Source organism: Cervus canadensis, chromosome 28 (genome assembly GCF_019320065.1).
Source record: "Cervus canadensis isolate Bull #8, Minnesota chromosome 28, ASM1932006v1, whole genome shotgun sequence".
Lineage (NCBI taxonomy): Eukaryota > Metazoa > Chordata > Mammalia > Artiodactyla > Cervidae > Cervus > Cervus canadensis.
In genome coordinates this window covers 8,888,000-8,905,977 of record NC_057413.1, presented here as the reverse complement: position 1 = coordinate 8,905,977, position 17,978 = coordinate 8,888,000, and the positions used below count along the sequence as shown (strand labels likewise).

General features: G+C 42.5%; 2 protein-coding genes across 2 annotated transcripts in view; one reads left to right on the top strand and one right to left on the bottom strand.

Annotated features, from left to right (window-relative positions):
• The window catches only part of RANBP9 (RAN binding protein 9), a 69,259-nt gene extending 56,423 nt beyond the window's left edge, over positions 1 to 12,836 (top strand). Inside the window, exons 11-14 of the mRNA XM_043449238.1 lie at positions 790 to 911; positions 2,500 to 2,651; positions 9,600 to 9,711; positions 11,841 to 12,836. Of these exons, the coding sequence (XP_043305173.1) occupies positions 790 to 911; positions 2,500 to 2,651; positions 9,600 to 9,711; positions 11,841 to 11,971 (517 nt within the window). The 3' untranslated portion in view covers positions 11,972 to 12,836. The remainder of the gene's footprint in view (positions 1 to 789; positions 912 to 2,499; positions 2,652 to 9,599; positions 9,712 to 11,840) is intronic.
• Positions 12,837 to 13,505: 669 nt separating this feature from the next.
• On the bottom strand, positions 13,506 to 17,756 carry NOL7 (nucleolar protein 7). The gene is made up of 8 exons (XM_043449245.1): positions 17,441 to 17,756; positions 17,280 to 17,340; positions 16,639 to 16,697; positions 15,218 to 15,249; positions 14,747 to 14,834; positions 14,321 to 14,442; positions 14,164 to 14,241; positions 13,506 to 13,684 (listed from the first exon to the last, which is right to left on the bottom strand). Exons 1-8 carry the CDS (start codon positions 17,701 to 17,703, stop codon positions 13,608 to 13,610), a joined length of 780 nt encoding a protein of 259 aa, XP_043305180.1. The 5' UTR covers positions 17,704 to 17,756; the 3' UTR covers positions 13,506 to 13,607.
• Positions 17,757 to 17,978: the final 222 nt, after the last annotated feature.

Below are 17,978 nucleotides of genomic sequence, written 5' to 3'. Positions count from 1 at the left end.
ATGGAATGAAGGGCAAACGTTGGCCACCTCAGCATGGCCACTTAGAGCTGTTGGCACATGTTATTCATCCAGTCAGTGTGAAATGGGCGAGTTGGAAATGCCTTAGGTATCTCCAAAACAGCATTTCAAAAATTAAGACTCTGCAGTATATTTAGAATCTTCAGCCAACAAAAAACTCTGTCAGAGAAAAGTAGTGTTGGGTTTTGAAAAGGGCCGAGGGGGTGAGACTGAGTAGTCGGTTTTCATGTTATCACTTACCTTTGAGAAAGAGTATAATTTTGAGTAGTAAGGACAAATGCCGAAACGCCAAGACTTAGAGAAAAAGTAGTCTAGAAGCGAGCTGAGTATGAGGGCAGGGAAAGAGGTGAAATGAGGTGGGTCCCAGGAGTAGTTTGTTTATCAGGGAGGTTTTTCCCTTACATGCTTGGGGCAGGGCGTTGGTATTTTAGGGCAGGAGTTGATTAAGTGAAATGCAGATCTAAGTTTGAAAGATAGTGGGAAATAAATGTGCTAAGAAATGATTTCTCCATAGTGATAGGAAGTCTTAAAGCCACGACATTTTAGTACATGTATCTTTTTCCTTATCTCCAGGACTACAAACTCGTTAAAAGTTTAGCTACATCTTTGGCTTTGAATACATTCAAGATTTAACTAAATACCTTTTTTCCAGATTGCTGTTGCCTTATGAAGTCAGTTTTATAAGTAGGCTCTGTAGTTGAGTACTAATTGATATTAAACTAAGCTGCAAGTGTGCTATTTCTAAAATTAGGTTTGTTTTTTCATTTTCAGTAATGATGTAGACATGGAAACAGATCACTACTCCAATGGAGTTGGAGAAACTTCATCCAATGGTTTCCTAAATGGTAGCTCTAAACATGACCACGAAATGGAAGATTGTGACACCGAAATGGGTCTGCAGTGATATTTCTTACATTTTTAATAAAAAATGATGACTACAAGGTTATGTTTTTACTTGTACTGATTCACAGCTGATGAACATAAATCAAATTTAAAGATGTGTGTGCCATTGGATTTGATAGTCACATATTCTCTTAGAAGTCTCTGAGAGTGGATAGCTAGCGAGAGTAGAGTTTAGTTTTTAGTATCTTCTGGAGTTTTCTTTGCTGAACTGTTTCTGCACAACTGTAGTGCAGCAATGCTAACTTGTTAGTATTCACTATCCTTTAAAAGGATGGGTAAGGTTGGAGATGCAAAAAGTTTGTGTACCTATTTCAGTATAGCCAACAGAGATAGGCCACATGGGTAGAGATGATTTTATAAATTCTAATCAAATTTTCTTTAATTCATTTAATCTGAATATATGCGACTATTCATAGTTCAGTGCCTGGCAGGTAGTAGGTGCCTGTTTGACACCCTCCCTTGGTTCCTTCCCCCTCAAAATTATGTGGCTGAAAAATATATTAGCATGCATAATTTTACTTTGTGGACAACTTGTGTAGTAAATTGTACCATAAAGTTAAACAATCAGCAAACTTTCCCATCAATTGGAGAATGAAAATGACTGAAGCTTATAAATTTTTATTTGATTTTATAGTATTTTGATATTAAAAGGAATTTATTAACATTGCTAGAAACTATTTTATAAATGCAAATTTAATATTACTTACACAACCACCTTCTTGTTAAGGACATGTGTTCCAATGTATAATTCACTCTTTCAAGCAAGGAGTATGACTGAAAGGCAGCCTAGTTTTACCCTATCAAATATTAGCATGCAGCCTCAATATTCCAAGAATAATTTGTGCCTAGGGATAAAGAGCAGGAGTTCTAGAGCCGGATCACCTGGATTTGAATTCTGCAACTGCCACTTACTAGCTGTGTAACCTTGGGTGAATTACTTAGGAGCTCTTTGCCTCAGTTTCTTCATCTGTAAAATGGGTGTAACGATAACTGCCTGTAAGTGCTTCATAAACATTAACTGTTACCATCATGGTTAGTGATTTATATATTGTTAATTAGTGATGTATACTTTTTGCATTGTTGATCAGTGATTATTGTCAGTCAAGATATGTAAACTGTAAAATATTTTCCTAAAAGTAATTAACCCTTTTGATTAGGTACGGTATCGTCTGTGTTTTTATTGGGGTCATTTAGACCATCTTACCTTCTGTTCTGTGTCAGTTAAAGTAGCCTGGGAAGTAGTTCCTTTTTCCTTTTTTTGCAATATTGCTATATTTTTAGAAAACTGTGCTTTATTTTTCATAACATTTTCCTTGAGACATGTACATCGTAACACTGAAAGCTTGTCACCTGACTTTCAACTCCAAGCTAGATAGATATTGGATCCTAGACTCATGAGCCCTAGAAAAGCTACAAGGTTCCATATTATAATAAATTAAAAAGAAACCGCATATTTAGGTAAAATATTAGGAAGTAGTTACTAAATGAAACGTCCAAAATGTTGTAAGCAATTTATGTTTGTTTCTCCATTGTATCCCAAATGTAAGGTAGTAAAATACCTGTTTGTTTTGCTTACAGAAGTTGATTCAAGCCAGTTAAGACGCCAGTTGTGTGGAGGAAGTCAAGCTGCCGTAGAAAGAATGATTCACTTTGGAAGAGAGCTGCAAGCGATGAGTGAACAGCTGAGGAGAGAATGTGGCAAGAACACGGCAAATAAAAAAATGTTGAAGGTAAATTTGTTTTCTCTTGAAACATTATAAATGTGTGGACGAAACTGGGATATCATTTTGTAAGACACTGAGCGGTCCTGGAGTTACTGTTGGGAGACTTGGACACGAACTCCTGCCTGGCTTCCTGCCCAGTCGCGGGCGAACACGCGGGACGGGGGGGAGGCGGCCAGGCTCTGCTGGAGAAAGCGCTGGATTTCAGTGAAACACGAAGGTCAGACCCCAGTTCTGCGCGTCCCAGTGTCGCGTGCCTCTTGTCAGCTTGCTCTCTTAGTTTTATTTTCTCAGCTGTAAAATTGGCAAAGTTAGGAGAAAGGTGAGCACGCTGATGAAACTATAAATGTGAGATATTTTGATTTTAGTAAACATTGCTTAGGGTTGCGGCAAACCAAATGTATGATATGTGGCCTTTGTTTTGATGGTGGTTGGTGAAGGGTTGGGTCGTCTCTCACAGAAGAGTGGAAACACGTTCTCAGGTCTCTACTGGATTGATGCCTCTGCTGGGTGGTGATGACGGGGAAGAGGAAGCACTTCAGTTAGTTAGCCACGGCTCTGTGTGGCAGCTGAAGGTGGAGTTTTGCCTCCCGGAAGTCAGCACTGCAGTCAGCTGTAGAGATGAGATTTTTTGGTGTCCACAGAGGCCCCGGCAGCCCTGCAGACCTCTGAAACCGGAACCTACCCATCGTGCTGGCGTTTTGTCTTGTTTACCCTGCGTTAGGCTGGGCTCGTGTCAGTTTGTTAAAACATTTTCTTCTCAGTGTTTTGAAATAAGTCCAAAAGCTGAAGGAGAAATGGCACATAGTGGCCTTGACCCTGAGCCCTTGGGTCCTGAAGGAGAGGGCGAGCCTCAGGACTCCTGCCAGCCCTCCCTGACCTGAACTGAGAGAGGGCCAGTGAGCCACGCTGACTAGCACTTAAATATGTGTAAAATCGGGGGGAATAACCGTCCCAACTGCCTGCACCAATAGCTTTAGTACAGCACCTGTGTAGGCAGAATGGCCCTGTCTAGGAAGGTTAAAGAAGCCACTTTTACACTTCCAGATAAAAAGGCATGCAGAACTTGATTTTTCCAGATTGCAGATTGTCATCATTCTATTAGGTTGGTGCAAAAGTAATTGCGGTTTTTCATTGTTGAACTTTGCCATTTGATATTGGAATACATTCTTAAATAAATGTGATTATGTTATATACATCATTTTAATGTGCGTTTCTTTGGTTTTTTTTGTTAATGACTTACTTTGGACTATAGAAATGATGTTAGACAAACATAAAATTCGAGTGATTTTTTCTTTTGAGTTCAAAATGGGTCGTAAAGCAGTGGAGACAACTTGCAACACCAACAACCGCATTTGACCCAGGAACTGCTAATGAATGTACAGTGCAGTGGTGGTTCAAGAAGTCTTGGCAGAGAAGATGAGGAATGCGGCGGCCAGCCATTGGAAGTTGACAACAACCAGTTGAGAGCCATCATTGAAGCTGTTCCTCTTAAACTACATGAGAAGTTGCCAAAGAACTCAGCGTCAATCATTCTGTGTTCCATTTGGCATAAGAAGCAGATTGGAAAGGTGAAAAAGCTTGAAAAGCAGATGCCTCTTGAACTGACCAATAATCAAGAAAATTGTCATTTTGAACTGTCATCTTCTCTTATTGTACTAAACAACAGCAAGCCATTTCTCCATCGAATTGTGACATGTGACAAATAGTGGATTTTATATAGACAGCTGGTGACACCCAGTTCAGTGCTTGGACCAAGAAGAAGCCCCAAAGCACTTCCCAAAGCCAGACTTGCACCAAATAAAGGTCCTGGTCACTGTTTGGTGGTCTGCTGCCCATCTGATCCACTGCAGCTTTCTCAGTCCTGGTGAAACTGTTCTATCTGAGGAGTATGCTCAGCAAATCAGTGAGATGCACCCAAAACTGCCACGCCTACAGCTGATATTGGTCAACAGAATGGGCCCAACTCTTCTCTATGACAACGCCCGACCGCACGTTGCACAACTTACGCTTCAAAAGTTGAACAAGTTTGGCTACAAGGTTTTGCCTCATCTGTTGCCATATTTACCTGACCTCTTGCCAGCCAACTGCCACATCAAGCACCTCAACAACTTTTTGCAGGGAAAATGCTTCCACAACCAGCAGGAGGCAGAAAATGCTTTCCAAGAGTGTCAAATCCCAAAGCATGGATTTTTATGCTACAGGAATAGACAGGCTTAATTCTTGTTGGCAAAAATGTGTTGATAGTAATGGTTCCTATTTTGATTAATAAAAATGTGTTTGAGCCTCCTTATGATTTAAAATTTCACCATCCGAACCAGCAGTTACTTTTGTATCAACCTAATACAACTTTGTAGAATCTTTTCAGCTATCAACAGTGCTAAGAAACTTACTTCTCAGGCTTTATTATTCATATATCCAAAGCTATCCATCTGGGAAACTTCCTTACTAGGTACTGGGTTGTTTTAGGGCAGTGGTTCTCATCCTTTTTGGTATCTAAACCCTTTAAAACCGATTATAGATTCCCAAAGGGCTTTTGTTTGTATGAGTTATATTTATTGATTTTTCTCTACTAGAAATTAATACTAAAATTATTAATTCACTTTAAAATAACAAATCATTACATGGGTATTTTTCATAAAAGTGTAGTGTTACTTAATCTTTCTAAAATAAAACAATGAGAAGAGAGTGGCATTGCTTTACATTTTTGTAAATCTCTTTAATGCCAGGTTTAATAAAAGGTAAGCTGGATTCTCGTCCCTACTTCTGCATTCGGTCTTTTATGAACTCACACATCATGTCATCGCTGGAAAGCCCCACTGGGAGAATTGTGAGGGAACAGGAGTGAGAAAAGAGCAAGCACTATCTTAGTTTAGTATCATGAAAATAGTTTGGACCTCACAAGAGCCCATGAAAGGGTCTTGGACCCCAGTGGTCCCTGGAGAGAACTGATGTTTTAGGAGATACTTTGGAGATAGGGAATGTTTTTTTAAAAAGAACTTGTAGACATTTTTACACTAGATCATCTGTTTTCTTGTTAAAACTTTATGCTAATTGAGTATCATTTTATGTAGTCCCTTTGAAAATTTAACATTTCAAAAAAAGAAAATTTAACATTTCACTCCATGGCTTATTCTTTGATGGTAATCTGTGTGAGGCACAGAAAAGGGCATTACGTGGCCTGTTCTCAGAGATACTCCTTGGTTATATGTTGAATGAAGTGAAGAGGTAATTTATCATCTAAGGACCGCGGATGGCTTTGATTTTGCACCTCTGACTTCCGTGCAGATGCTGACTACTGTCTCGGCGTTCTGAGCTGCTTCTCAGCCTCCCTGGGCGTAATCTCCTCCCAGGCAGACATAGACCCGAGTGACTGACCCAGTGGCGTCTCAGCGCCGAGGGGACAGTGCTGGGGGGGGACACAGAGAGCACTTGTGTTTGCCTTGGTTAAGGATTAGAAATTAGTGCTTTTTTCTTTTATTCTTCGCTTCAGGTCATGGGTAGCTGAGGTGGGTTTTTTAATCTTTAATTCTTTTTCAATTTGCACAAACTTCTGGAGCATATATACCTGTGTAGAGAGAGACGGGTTTAGTGAAAGCTGAGGTGAGGTTTGCCGTGGGGCCCCTGGGCGTAGTCGTGGAGTAGCAGGCGCGCAGCAGACCCCTGGAGTAGCCCACCCCCCTGCTGACAACGGGCCGGGGGCTCCCGCTGCACCGGGCGCTTGGCCTTTTACTCATTTTCTCCGTCTTCCTTTCCCGGTTTCCTGCTGTCTTTGTTTTTCTTGCTTACCTGCCTGAGCCTGCCAGTGGCTACCAAGAGAGCTCCCTAAATTGTTGTCGATTGAACTTTGCAGAGCGGGGCTCACGCCGGAGGGCTGGGTGGGTCAGGTTGGAATACGCAGCCCCCGTCTGCACATAGCTCTTAATCTAGTAACTGAAGCAGAAATGGGATCATTTGGACACATCCTACTGAGAAACTGCTACTGATTTTAAGCCAAATATAAGTATAGTTTGAGAATCGTATTTCCCTCAGAAATTATTTCCACTGAGGTAATTTTTTTTCTAAAATAAAAAGTAACCCATAATGCCATGATATCTTACAGGTGTTTTCTGCCTTAAATGCATGGGCATATATTAATATTTTATCTGATTGGTAATTGTAGTTATCCTATTTTGTATTGTTCTTTACTGTCATGAAAATGTATTTCCAGTTCCCAGGTGGTGCTAGTGGTAAAGAACTGGCCTGCCAGTGCAGAAGACATGGGTTCAATCCTTGGGTCAGGAAGATGCCCTGGAGGAGGGCATGGCAACCCACTCCACTACTCTTGCCTGCAGAATCCCAGGGACAGAGGGGCCTGGTGGGCTACAGCCCATAGGGCCCCAGAGAGTCAGGACACGACTGAGTGACTAAAAACTCCTGTTGCTATACTGGAAAAAATTGAAGTTTTCTAGGGTGTTTTAGGATCTAAGCTCACCCATGGCTCCCAGCACCCAGGGCTTTTCTTTCCTCTCAGCCTGTTTCTGTGTAGCTCGAGCCTGTTTCTGTGGCGCTTCTTGCGACACGGTCCACTCTCTTAGTAAGTAGGACACGGTGCATCACTCTTCCTACGTCTGCCTTCCTTCCCGAACTGTGAGTCCTTGGAACAGTGACGAGGTCCGGTGATCCCCGTCTTCGTCCAGTAAACACTCGTTCAACCATACTGAAAATACGGGGCCAAAATCTTAGACTTTTTTGCTTGTAATATTTAGATTGGTAATTGAAAGAAACTCTTTTTACTAAAAGAAGTACAGGAAGTACTAGCTGTGGTGGTAACCTCTCACAGCCTCAGTTTGCTTCTAAGATGGGCATAAACATCTGCCTCCTAGGGTTATTGTGAGGATTAAATGAGATGGTACACATTAGCCCTTGAAACAGTGCCTTGCACAGTGTTAGCGCACAGTAAGTTACTACCATCACGATCTTTTTCTGTTAATATTTTAAATACCAGGAGGTGTAGACAGAGTGGCCTTGATGGGAGATTTGGAACTGCAGCATCCCACCTTTCAGGGAGCAAGTCAGGATGTAGATTCAGGAGCATGGTCTTGTGCTTCAAGTTTTATGTAGCGATTATTCCTTGGACAGATTCTTCAGTCTTTTAAAATTTATATGCACTACAGGGACCGCAAAGACTTAGACACAACTGAGCAACTGAACTGAGCTGAACTGCACTAGGGGGATGGTACTTCATGAGATGGATGTGGGTGGGGTGAATTAAGTCTTGAGCAAAGCTCAGTCTTTAGAAATAGTGATTGATCAGTTAGCTTCACAGGATAATCAGATATTAGTACTTTCTCCATGAATAAATTTGGATTGGGAGGAAACCAGAAACAGAATCTAATAGCTTTGTGGGATGCAAAAGATATCTTAAATACTGTTAAGCAGGTCTTGCAATCAACAGATATACGAAGCCTTTTTTTTCACCCCTTTGTATCCAGCACCTTGAGTAGCTGCAGGGGATCAGAACAGTATAAGTTCTTCAAAGAACTTTCATTAATAGCTGGGGCAAGAAGTCTAATGTGAATGAAATGCTCAGCAGTGTAGGACAGTGGATGGGGGAGCCTAACGTATTCCTGTTGTCAGCCTCAGACCGCACAACTGTTTAATGGGCAGTTCTCTAGTCGCCACAACAGAGGCCAACTCAGATGAGAGAGGAGAGGACAGACTTGACCAGGAAGCCTTCTCCCACTAGTACGATGACTCAGGGTGCTGGAGCAGTTTACTAGGGAAGATAGTGTTCTTCAGGAATTTCTCTTCCACATTTCAGTGACCGGCCTTTTGAGTGTTGTTCCTGAATTCACTGATTTAGTTTCTTCAGCACTTCTCCACGTACCCCTTGTGAATTGGGAAGGTGTCCTAGGTCTAACTGTCTATATCTGTTATCATAATATTACTCTGGATTAGGGTGTTGATTTCTGGCAAAACAGTAATTTATCATTCATTGAAAGATTAGTGAACTGACATGTCTAATTTCTTTAGCTCAGTGAGTCCTCATAAACTGAAATAGGACCTCTTATAATCCCCGTGATGTGTGTGTGGGGATGTGCTCAGTCGTGTCCGACTCTGCGACCCCATGGACTAGAGCCCTCCAGGCTCCTCTGTCCTTGGAATTATCCCAGCAAGTATACAGGTTGCCATTTCCTCCTCCAGGGGATCTTCCTGACCCAGGGATTGAACCTGCAGCTTCTGTGGCTCCTGCGCTGGCAAGCAGATTCTTTAGCACTGAGCCCCCTGGGAAGCCCAGTCCCCTTTATACAGATGATGAAACTGATACTTAGGAAGGTTCTTGCCAAAGGCTATACTGGTGATGCAGCTTAACTGGAGGCCAGTGTCTGAAGCCACTGTAGCTATGTCCTCCCACAGAAAGACAAGCGCCGTCACCTGAAAAGAAGGCTGTATGTGTTACCTCCGGAGGGGTGGTCTGAAGAGGGTTGGAACGCCTGAGTGTACTGAAGGGGAGCTAGTTGTACTTTTTTGATCACTGAGTTTGAGAAGTCGTCAAGATGTGTCCAGTTTCCCCCATCTATTTTTTAAAAAAATACATGGGCAGGTCGTATCCTTTTAATCTCACATTCGTATCAGTGGTCATTAATTGTAAAGTATCTGAATGTTTTGTCTTTACCTTAAACAGTAGTAGCCCATTCCACAAGAATGAGTTTTTTCCATTTTTATTTCTGCCTGTATGTTTTGTAGGTATAAGTGGTAGATGGTGAAAATGGCTGTTTATAAAAAAAGAGGAAAACAAATTAGACTTTGCTGCATAATCTAGTTGTTAAAAAACATCTCATAGTCACAGGGGTAAATGAGTTTAAGTGTTAATCCAGTGCCTTAAGGTTGTATTTTACCTGTCTGTCAAGTTGAAACCATAGTGAGCACAGACACTGAACTCTCTGAATTAATCAATGGCTGTGTTTTCAACAGGATGCATTCAGTTTACTGGCCTATTCAGATCCTTGGAACAGCCCGGTGGGAAATCAGCTCGACCCAATTCAGAGAGAACCTGTGTGCTCAGCCCTCAACAGTGCAATATTAGGTAGGTGAAGCCAGAAAGCACAGCTTCAACCAGTCTCTTGAGTATTTGAGACGGTATTTGTGCTGGCATTTATCCTTCGGTAAAGTCTTAAGGGAAATGTTTTTTACATTTAAAAAAAAATTACCTCACAGTATAGAAAAATTCCTGTTATCTCAGTCCCAGATTAAATGGATTCAAATGGAATAAAAACAGTACATTGGGGTGTATCTTGCGATGTCTGGAAAACAGGTTTCTGTGTGAATGTGGACACAAGCATTCCTGGCCTGAACCAGCCGTGCCCAAGCTCCCGCCTGCTGAAGATACTGGCTCGGGGCCTCCCCGTGGCTCTTCAGTGCTGTCAGCCCCAGCTCCTGGAGATGCAGGCTGTTTGCATTAACGTTCAGATTTAACTACATGCCGTTACCAAGTGAAAAAGGGAGGGAAGGGGAGAGCAATACACAGGCTTAGCCAGGGGCAGCCCCAAGTGTAAAACAGGACCTGCTGTCCCCTGACTGGTGGCCATTCCTGTGAGCAGAGTGTGGTGCTTATAAACTGAACAGACACTCTTTAAATGAATTCAGTAACTGCACGTTTCATGCATTTATATACAAACTACATAGGGTTGATTGTTTACACAAAATGACATTTTAATGTCGGGGCAATTTTTTTCAAAGGGAATTCGGATGAGAGTGATTTTCACCTTACATTTTAGAATGAGATTTCTCAAGAAAAGTGGGAGTTACCAGCTTGAAGTCTGTTGTGTGCTGTTTGGCCGTTAGGCTTGGGCGCTTTGAGGAACGCGCGCAACTCTTAGAGGAGGGCAGTGCACGCAGTCATCGTGTGGGCAGGAGGCCGAGCGAAGGCCAGGGCTGGCGGCCGGAGCGGAGAGCGGGCAGCTCGGAGCTCGGACGCTGGGGCCTGCCTGCTGCTTTGCCCTCATGAGGTCCATTATTGTTAACTGTGTTGTGGCTTATACTGAAGTTTTGGCGTAGGAAGTGGTATTGTTACAGTTTTCTCACATTTAGAATTTGTATATAATACTGTGAACTTTCTTTGGTTAATGTGTTGTTCTTTGGTTATACAAAATTTAGTTAGTTCTACTGGTAAAAAATAAGTATACTCAGTAGCAGTGCTAGGATTGTAGGGCAAATTGTAGTTTACTGTAACTGTCTTTTTGAAATGACTATATTATAGCTAATCATGAAGCCCTAATTGCTTTGTATCTGGGTAACACTCAGACCGGAAAGAATTTTCGAAGAAAAGTGACCAGTTTTCATGACAGTTAAGAATCTTACATTCTCGAGGGAAATTAAAATTTCAAGTAGTCAATTGCTTAGGACATTATCCAGGAGAGAGAGAGATATATATATACTCTTATATATTGTGCCATAAATTATGTAGTTCAACTATAAATACTGCTTAAATTTATTAAATATATATAATTCCTGCAAAAGGAATGACAAGACTTAAACATATGCTGTAGGCATATGTATGCATATTTATAAATACTGTGCTGTATTATAGAGCTTCATGTCTCAACAATGCTTCAAGTTACATTACTGGTATGTGATGCCTGCAAGTTTTGTATTTCAAAAAAAATCTAAAGGACAGTTATAACTGATGTGCCTCCCTTGGCCAAAATAAAACTGTAACAAAGTGCTCACCAGCCCAAATAGCATTCACCACTACACCCTGGAGAGGAGTAGGCAGCCTGTTGGGTCATATCCCCAGAAAGGAAGAATCCATCAGTGAAACTTCACTGAAAACCTGGTGCCTTTTTCTCTGGTAATGTCAAGTGACCCTGATCAAACAGAGAGATACTAAATATTCCTTACTCCCCACTGCAAACATTAGATAAGAAATTACATCATTCCCATCATAGTAAATATGGAAGTAAAAGTTTTTGAATATCTAACAAAGTCTTAATTCTGTAAGAATCTGTTATGACGTGAATACCCAGTGACCACAGTACCTGGTCAGAGGAGATGTCCAAGGCACTGTCTGCTTAGAAACCACCTTTGCTGCTTCGCTCCTTAGAGCAGTACAGGCATTGCTAATTTTGTAAGCAATGCAGTATTTTCCTGATTGAGAGATGGGTGTTTATAATGTCTTGCTAATTGCCGTTTCCACTCTTAATCCTTTTTCCTCAGAAACCCACAATCTGCCAAAGCAACCTCCACTTGCCCTAGCCATGGGACAGGCCACCCAGTGTCTGGGACTGATGGCTCGGTCAGGAATCGGATCCTGTGCTTTCGCCACAGTGGACGACTACCTACATTAGCTATGCATTTTCGGAGCTCACACTTATATTGTGGCATATAGACAACATGGAAGTAGACCAGCTCTGCTGATTTGAAATTTAGATTTTTTAATTATGTACTGGGGACAGGTTTTTGTCGCTTTACATTGCTTCCTAGTTTACAGCATGATGCAAATGATTTTCTAACTTAGTGTTAGGAGAAATTATTTTCCATCTTTAACCTCTTAGTTGTCTAAGAGTTAAATATTACTGAATTTCAGACATTCAAATTGATCATCACAAATCCTTTAAAACAATTACCTAAAAGAAACCAAAAAATCCTGCCTTCTTTGTTGGGGGGAGAGAGGGGGGAAGGAAATGGAACAAGTTGTGTTTGTGTTAGCATGTGGGTGATGTAAACTTCAAATTGGGAGGTACTCTGACCCCCGCTCCCATATAAGCATTCAATCAGTGTAACTTGCAAAATGCATAAACATCTGACAGTTTGAATTTATAGTGTTGATGGAAGAAATCATTTTTAATGTGTACTGTAAAACTTGAAATACTCAGGAGCTGAGTGAATATCTTTGTTGCTACTTACAATCCCGACCTGTTAGTCCCAGTAGTTTTGTTTTAACATGGTCTTTCTCAACTTTGTTTCCTGTTTAACTACAGATGACTTCTGCTGTAGACTCACAAGTTGAACTGTTGTGTTATAACAGTATTACATGTCAGCAGTGTGGTTATGACCTTTATTTATATAAAAACCAAATATTTAGTCAATTTACCGTGTCTTAATTTAATCTTTGTACACCTTCCATTTTTAAGTGCTTAAAATGAGTACTATATTGCAATAAAAATGTAGTGATATAATTAACCAGCCATTAAAAATTTACTTCTACAGATACCAGAGTGTCAATTGAATTTATACATCAGGTATTTGCATACTTCTTATGATTAATATAAAGTTAGAAGAAGTGAAATGAATGGTTGCTACTATAAATCTGAGCTCTGCAACCTAAGACTGCCTTGCGTTTACTGGCCTCCCTGGACTAGGGCCAAACCTGATATACTGTAGGTGATACAGAAAGCAGGAAGTTAATCTTATTTTCACAATATCATATGGCACGTGACTTGCCAGTTTTCAAGCAAACCCCCAAACTGGTTAAAAGTAAAATATAAACAGGCTGTTCAACAGAATGACTGTATCTCTGGTTTGGCAAAGGTCTCTGTTGGCTGTACATGAGTCTTAACCTTCTTTTAAAAGAGCAAATTATCTACACTTGGATACTGCGCCCTTCCACAGAGCCTGTGAAATTCTCATCAGTGGCACCAAAACACCTGAGACAGCGCATCTGCGAGCGTCAGCAGGAGACGCTCACTGCCATCCCGGGGGCGTGGGTGCTGCTCACCGCCAATAAAATGGGAAGGCGCTTACAAAAAGGAGGGGGAACAGGCCTTTAAATTGCTGCTTCCAGGATGCTCAAAGACTAGGACGCACACTTACACGCCGGGTGGATGAAGTGTGACTAGGTACCGCCCCAAGAGACTTGAGATTCTTACAATGACTCTAAACAAGGCTTTATAAGTGATTTATTTATTTTTTCCAGAAAAATTAAATTCTTTAAATAACCAAGTTCTAGACATACAAAGTACTCATTCTTCATCTAGCTTTGATTTACTTCTTGGGAGTTTTCATCTTTCTGACCATCCAGCGTTTTGTAAATCTCTTCGCATTTTGTTTTCTCTGAGATCCTAGAATAAAAGGTTTTCTGCAGTTAAGAACAAAGAAATAAAATTCCCAAGAAAGAATTCACAAATTTTCTACATAATTAAAATTTGTTTAAAAGAAAAATAATAATAATAATAATAAAATGTTACATGTACACATATACTGGGCTTCCCTGGTGGCTCAACAGTAGGAGAATCTGACTGCAATGCCAGAGACAGGAGTTCAATCCCTGGGTTGGGAAGCGCCCCTGGAGAAGGGCAGGGCAGCTCACTCCAGTGTTCTTGCCTGGAGAATCCCATGGACAGAGAAGCCTGTTGGGCTGCAGGCCCTGGGGTCACAGGTACCTACGACACTGACCTGTTCTTTAGACTGAGCAACTTTGAAAGAGTAATAGAAGCCATTATAAGGAAAGAGAGATACTTCATGAGTATTTACTATCTCCTTAACAAAGAACATTATTCATATAAAACTCAGACTCAAAGAGAATAAAGCCAAATCTTACCCCAAGTATTGTTCAAAAACTGGGCTGCAGCCTTTTTCATCGGTAACCTCTTGTTTTCAAGAGACAGGAACTTGTTTACTAGGAAAGAGGATTATTTATCATTTTTTTGTTTAATTCACAGTTAGAAAGGAAGAAAAACAGTCTGTAAGGAAATTACCAGTAGTTCTGTTCGTTCCAGGGCCATATAAACAATTTTGTATGAAGGCTTTGGCTGCTTCTTGCCTTGAATCCCTCAAATCTTGATCTTTTAGCCTTACAGCCATGTAGCTTTTATTCTGGCTGGCGATCAATACAAAAGGGGAAAATGAGGCCATGCTTATTTTCAAAATAAAGCATTTCTGTTAGTTGACTCAAATAGGGGAGAAAAATCCCCAAATCCTAATTTTGTATAAGCACAGGTTAGGTGATAAAATACAGGGCTATTTTACAACTAATGTTTACATTTTAGTAGAGCAAATACTTCTTTTTTTTAATATAAATACCAAAAATTTTCCACAGAGGAACCAATCTGAAACCACTACTAATTGAGGTAATACCCCCTCTCAAAGGTCACCTTTACATCCTACACACAAAGACTTCTTACCCAACAGTCTGTACTTTCTGCACTTTTTCTTTAGATTTCTTAGAGTCACTTCCTTTCTCTCGTTCTTCATTTTTCTTTTGCAAATTAACTAAAAAAATGAGTTATAGTTCTCATTAGCATTTGTGCACAAATAAGAATATATACTGGAGTTTACTTTAAATATCCACTACACACCAATTTGTATGTGATTGTACAAAATAAAATTTAAGACTCCGTGCTCCCAGTGCTGGGAGCTTAGGTTCAATCCCTAGGGGGGGAACTAGATCCCACATGCCAAAACTAAAAGATGTGCATGCCACAACTAAGACCCGGCATAGCCAAATAAATTATTTTTTTGAGGAAAGAAAGAAGCTAAAGCCCTCCAGGTCTGTTCCCATGCGCCTTCTCAGGGTCAACAACACTTGACTGCAAATATCAGCAAATGCCCTTGAACTTAATGAGAGGTTACTTAAATAGTTAAATAGTTCATACCTTCTTTCAACTTTCCCGGTGATTTCTTCACACTAAGGAAGAACAAGCAAAACACTGATTGGGATGGCTGAGAGCAACGATGACTCAAGTTATCACAAAATTTCAGCTGGTTTTACAAATAAGATAACCCCCTTTTACTACAACCATTCTCAATTTTTACTTAGCATCCTTAAAGTCACTCCCCAATGCACTGTCAACAACTCCCAATCAACAAACTATATTGGGCCAGGAGGATCAGAATTTAAAATCTGAAAGTACATTAGCAGGCTTCCAAAGAAGCAGATTGTTGTGGTTGATAGAATTAAAAGTATTTAAGAATTACGTAATAAGAGTATTTGAAACATGAAGTGAAAGATGGTAGGCCTGGCTCACTTTATGTGGAGAGAGCTGAAAGGATTAGTTGAACACTTCAGACATAAGAATGGAGACAAGCAATGGTAGTCTCAAGAAGTGTGGTCTAATGGAGAGTCAATGAGCAGAACACAATGAGATTAATATACAGAAGTGGAAAAGCTAAACGGTGGGGGCAGTGATGGGGTAGAGGCAGTAAGAAGGGACAGGTGACATCTTAACTTGGTTTTCAAAGATCAAAGGGACTTTGCCACCATGAGTATTCAGAATCTGAGTAACTCTGTGGAAAAGTTCTAGGGAAAAAGAACCACTGTCCTAGCAGGGCTAAGCTATTGAAAGCAATAAGAAGAGACAGAACGGGGAAAAAAACAGCAAATATTTAATCTAAATTTAGAACAGTATGGAATCAGACTGATTCCATATCACAGAGGAGAAAGAGGAGCTTTAAACATCCGGTGGATGGCAAAGCTACTAAATGAAAAGGGGAACTAGGAGGGGAAAATTATGTGGCTCAGATGGTAAAGCGTCTGCCTACAATGCAGGAGTCCCAGGTTCGATCCCTGGGTCGGGAAGATACCCTGTAGAAGGAAATCGCAACCCACTCCAGTTGCCTGGAAAAAATCCCATGGAAACAGCCCACTGGGTCGCAAAGAATCAGATAGGACTGAGTGACTTCACTTTAACAAGGAGGAAGAAGCAGGTAAGGCAAGCCCGGGACAAGCTGAATTTTAGGAGCCTGTGGATAATAGACTAGTACTCCACACCCCACTAAAGGATGAATTTCAAAACACTGTTTTATTCACACCATCTATCCTGCCCCTAGGCGCACTGACAGTGGTCCACAATTCACTCAAGAACTCACCAAGATCAGCAACTCAGAAGCTAGAGTTACCCATGGGAACAACAAAAAGAAACAGCCACAGATGGGGCAGAAGTGGCACATTTCCCTCCATCCGTCCCACCAAATTCAAATATCTCCTGTGTAGCTTTTTAATTTAGACGACAAATGTACCAAGACGGCATTAAAACACTGTATGTAAACAAGTAATAAAACGAGATCCACCACTTACCTAGTCTGTGAAGCTGTAGTTAACTTCTCTAGAATAGTATCTGGTAGGAGTTTTCTTTTCTTAAAGGCATTTAAATTAAAAAAAGTCAATAAAAAGGAAGGAACAGCACAACACGTCCAGCCCTACATCTAGGCAAATAAATGATCTGAACACTGCCCTCCTCTACCTCTAAGCTGTGGGAAGACTGGGGTCCAAGCAACTCAGAACCTACTCCTACTTCACTTGGAAGACGTGAAGGCTGGAAAGAGTGCCTGCTTTATCCCAACCCTCGGGTGACGTTATACACCGAGGGCAGTTCAGAGTCACGTCCACCTGTGGCCAATCTCCCGAACATCAGAGCGCGAACCAAGCATCCTCTGTTCGCACGGCCCTCCATTTACCCAGCGCTGCCTTCTCACAGCGACCCAGGTTCACATAAACCACCTCCGCCGCGCGTCAGAGATGGGTCTGGCCCTACGATTTCAAGTGCACACCTCTTCCCGACCCTAACTTGAATCGGTAGACAGCGAGGAGCACGAGGACGCGGATGTCAGTGCTGTCGGAAGAGACCGCCGGCGGCTCTCCTCCACCCCGAACCCCGCAGCCTTGAACTCTCCCCCGAGCCGGCCCGTGAAACGCGCCCCCCTCTGCGAACCTCTAACCTTCTGTTCGATGAACAGCCCCTCGCGCCGCTTCCTCTTCTCCTTCAGAAGTGCTCTGTCCCTGGAAGAGACCGCGACAAGTAAGGGCGGGCGGAGAAGAGAAGGGGGACGGTTAGGCGGCGCTTCGCCCCTGGCCTGGCCCGGCCCCCGGGGCTCCGAACCTGCGCACCGTCTCCCGAACTCGCCGCTCCTCCTCCTTCGCTTCGGCCTGGGCGCTGGCGAAAGTCAGCTCCTCCGGGGCCTCGTCGTCAAGCTCGTCGTCCCCCTCCTCGTCTTCCTCCAGCGGCTCGGCGGCCGCGCCGCTGCTGGGCTGCCCGAGCAGCAGTCCGTGCCCCGCCTCCTCCTCCGAGGCGGGTTGGCCCTCGTCCACCATTGCAGAGGCGGACGCCGGGGCGCGAGACGCGCGCGGCCTGAGCTGCACCATGACCCGAGCTGCGGGAGCCCGGCGGCAGTCTTGACTTCTGACCCGGAAGCCACACGCACGCGGGGAGTGACGCAAAGGGCAGGCGCCGCCGGGGCTCTGCCGCCCTCTGCAGGTTCGGAGGCCCCACCGCGCGTCACGGAGGCGCATGCGCAGAACAGGGAATGGGGGCGTGGCCTAAGTGCCCGGGGGTTCCCATCCACCAGGCTCAGAGCCTGCGCGCGGCCGGCTAGGATCCCGGTAGGTCTCCGTCCACGGTTACGAGAGCCGGTGGACTT

What these genes read in the sequence shown, in the direction of transcription:
- NOL7 (XM_043449245.1), bottom strand. Translation starts at nt 17,703, where the DNA reads ATGGTGCAGCTCAGGCCGCGCGCGTCTCGCGCCCCGGCGTCCGCCTCT. An exon ending in GGCTGTTCATCGAACAGAAG is followed by an intron (nt 16,698 to 17,279) that starts GTTAGAGGTTCG and finishes AATGCCTTTAAG; the next exon opens with AAAAGAAAACTCCTACCAGA. An exon ending in ACTACAGCTTCACAGACTAG is followed by an intron (nt 15,250 to 16,638) that starts GTAAGTGGTGGA and finishes GTTCTTCCTTAG; the next exon opens with TGTGAAGAAATCACCGGGAA.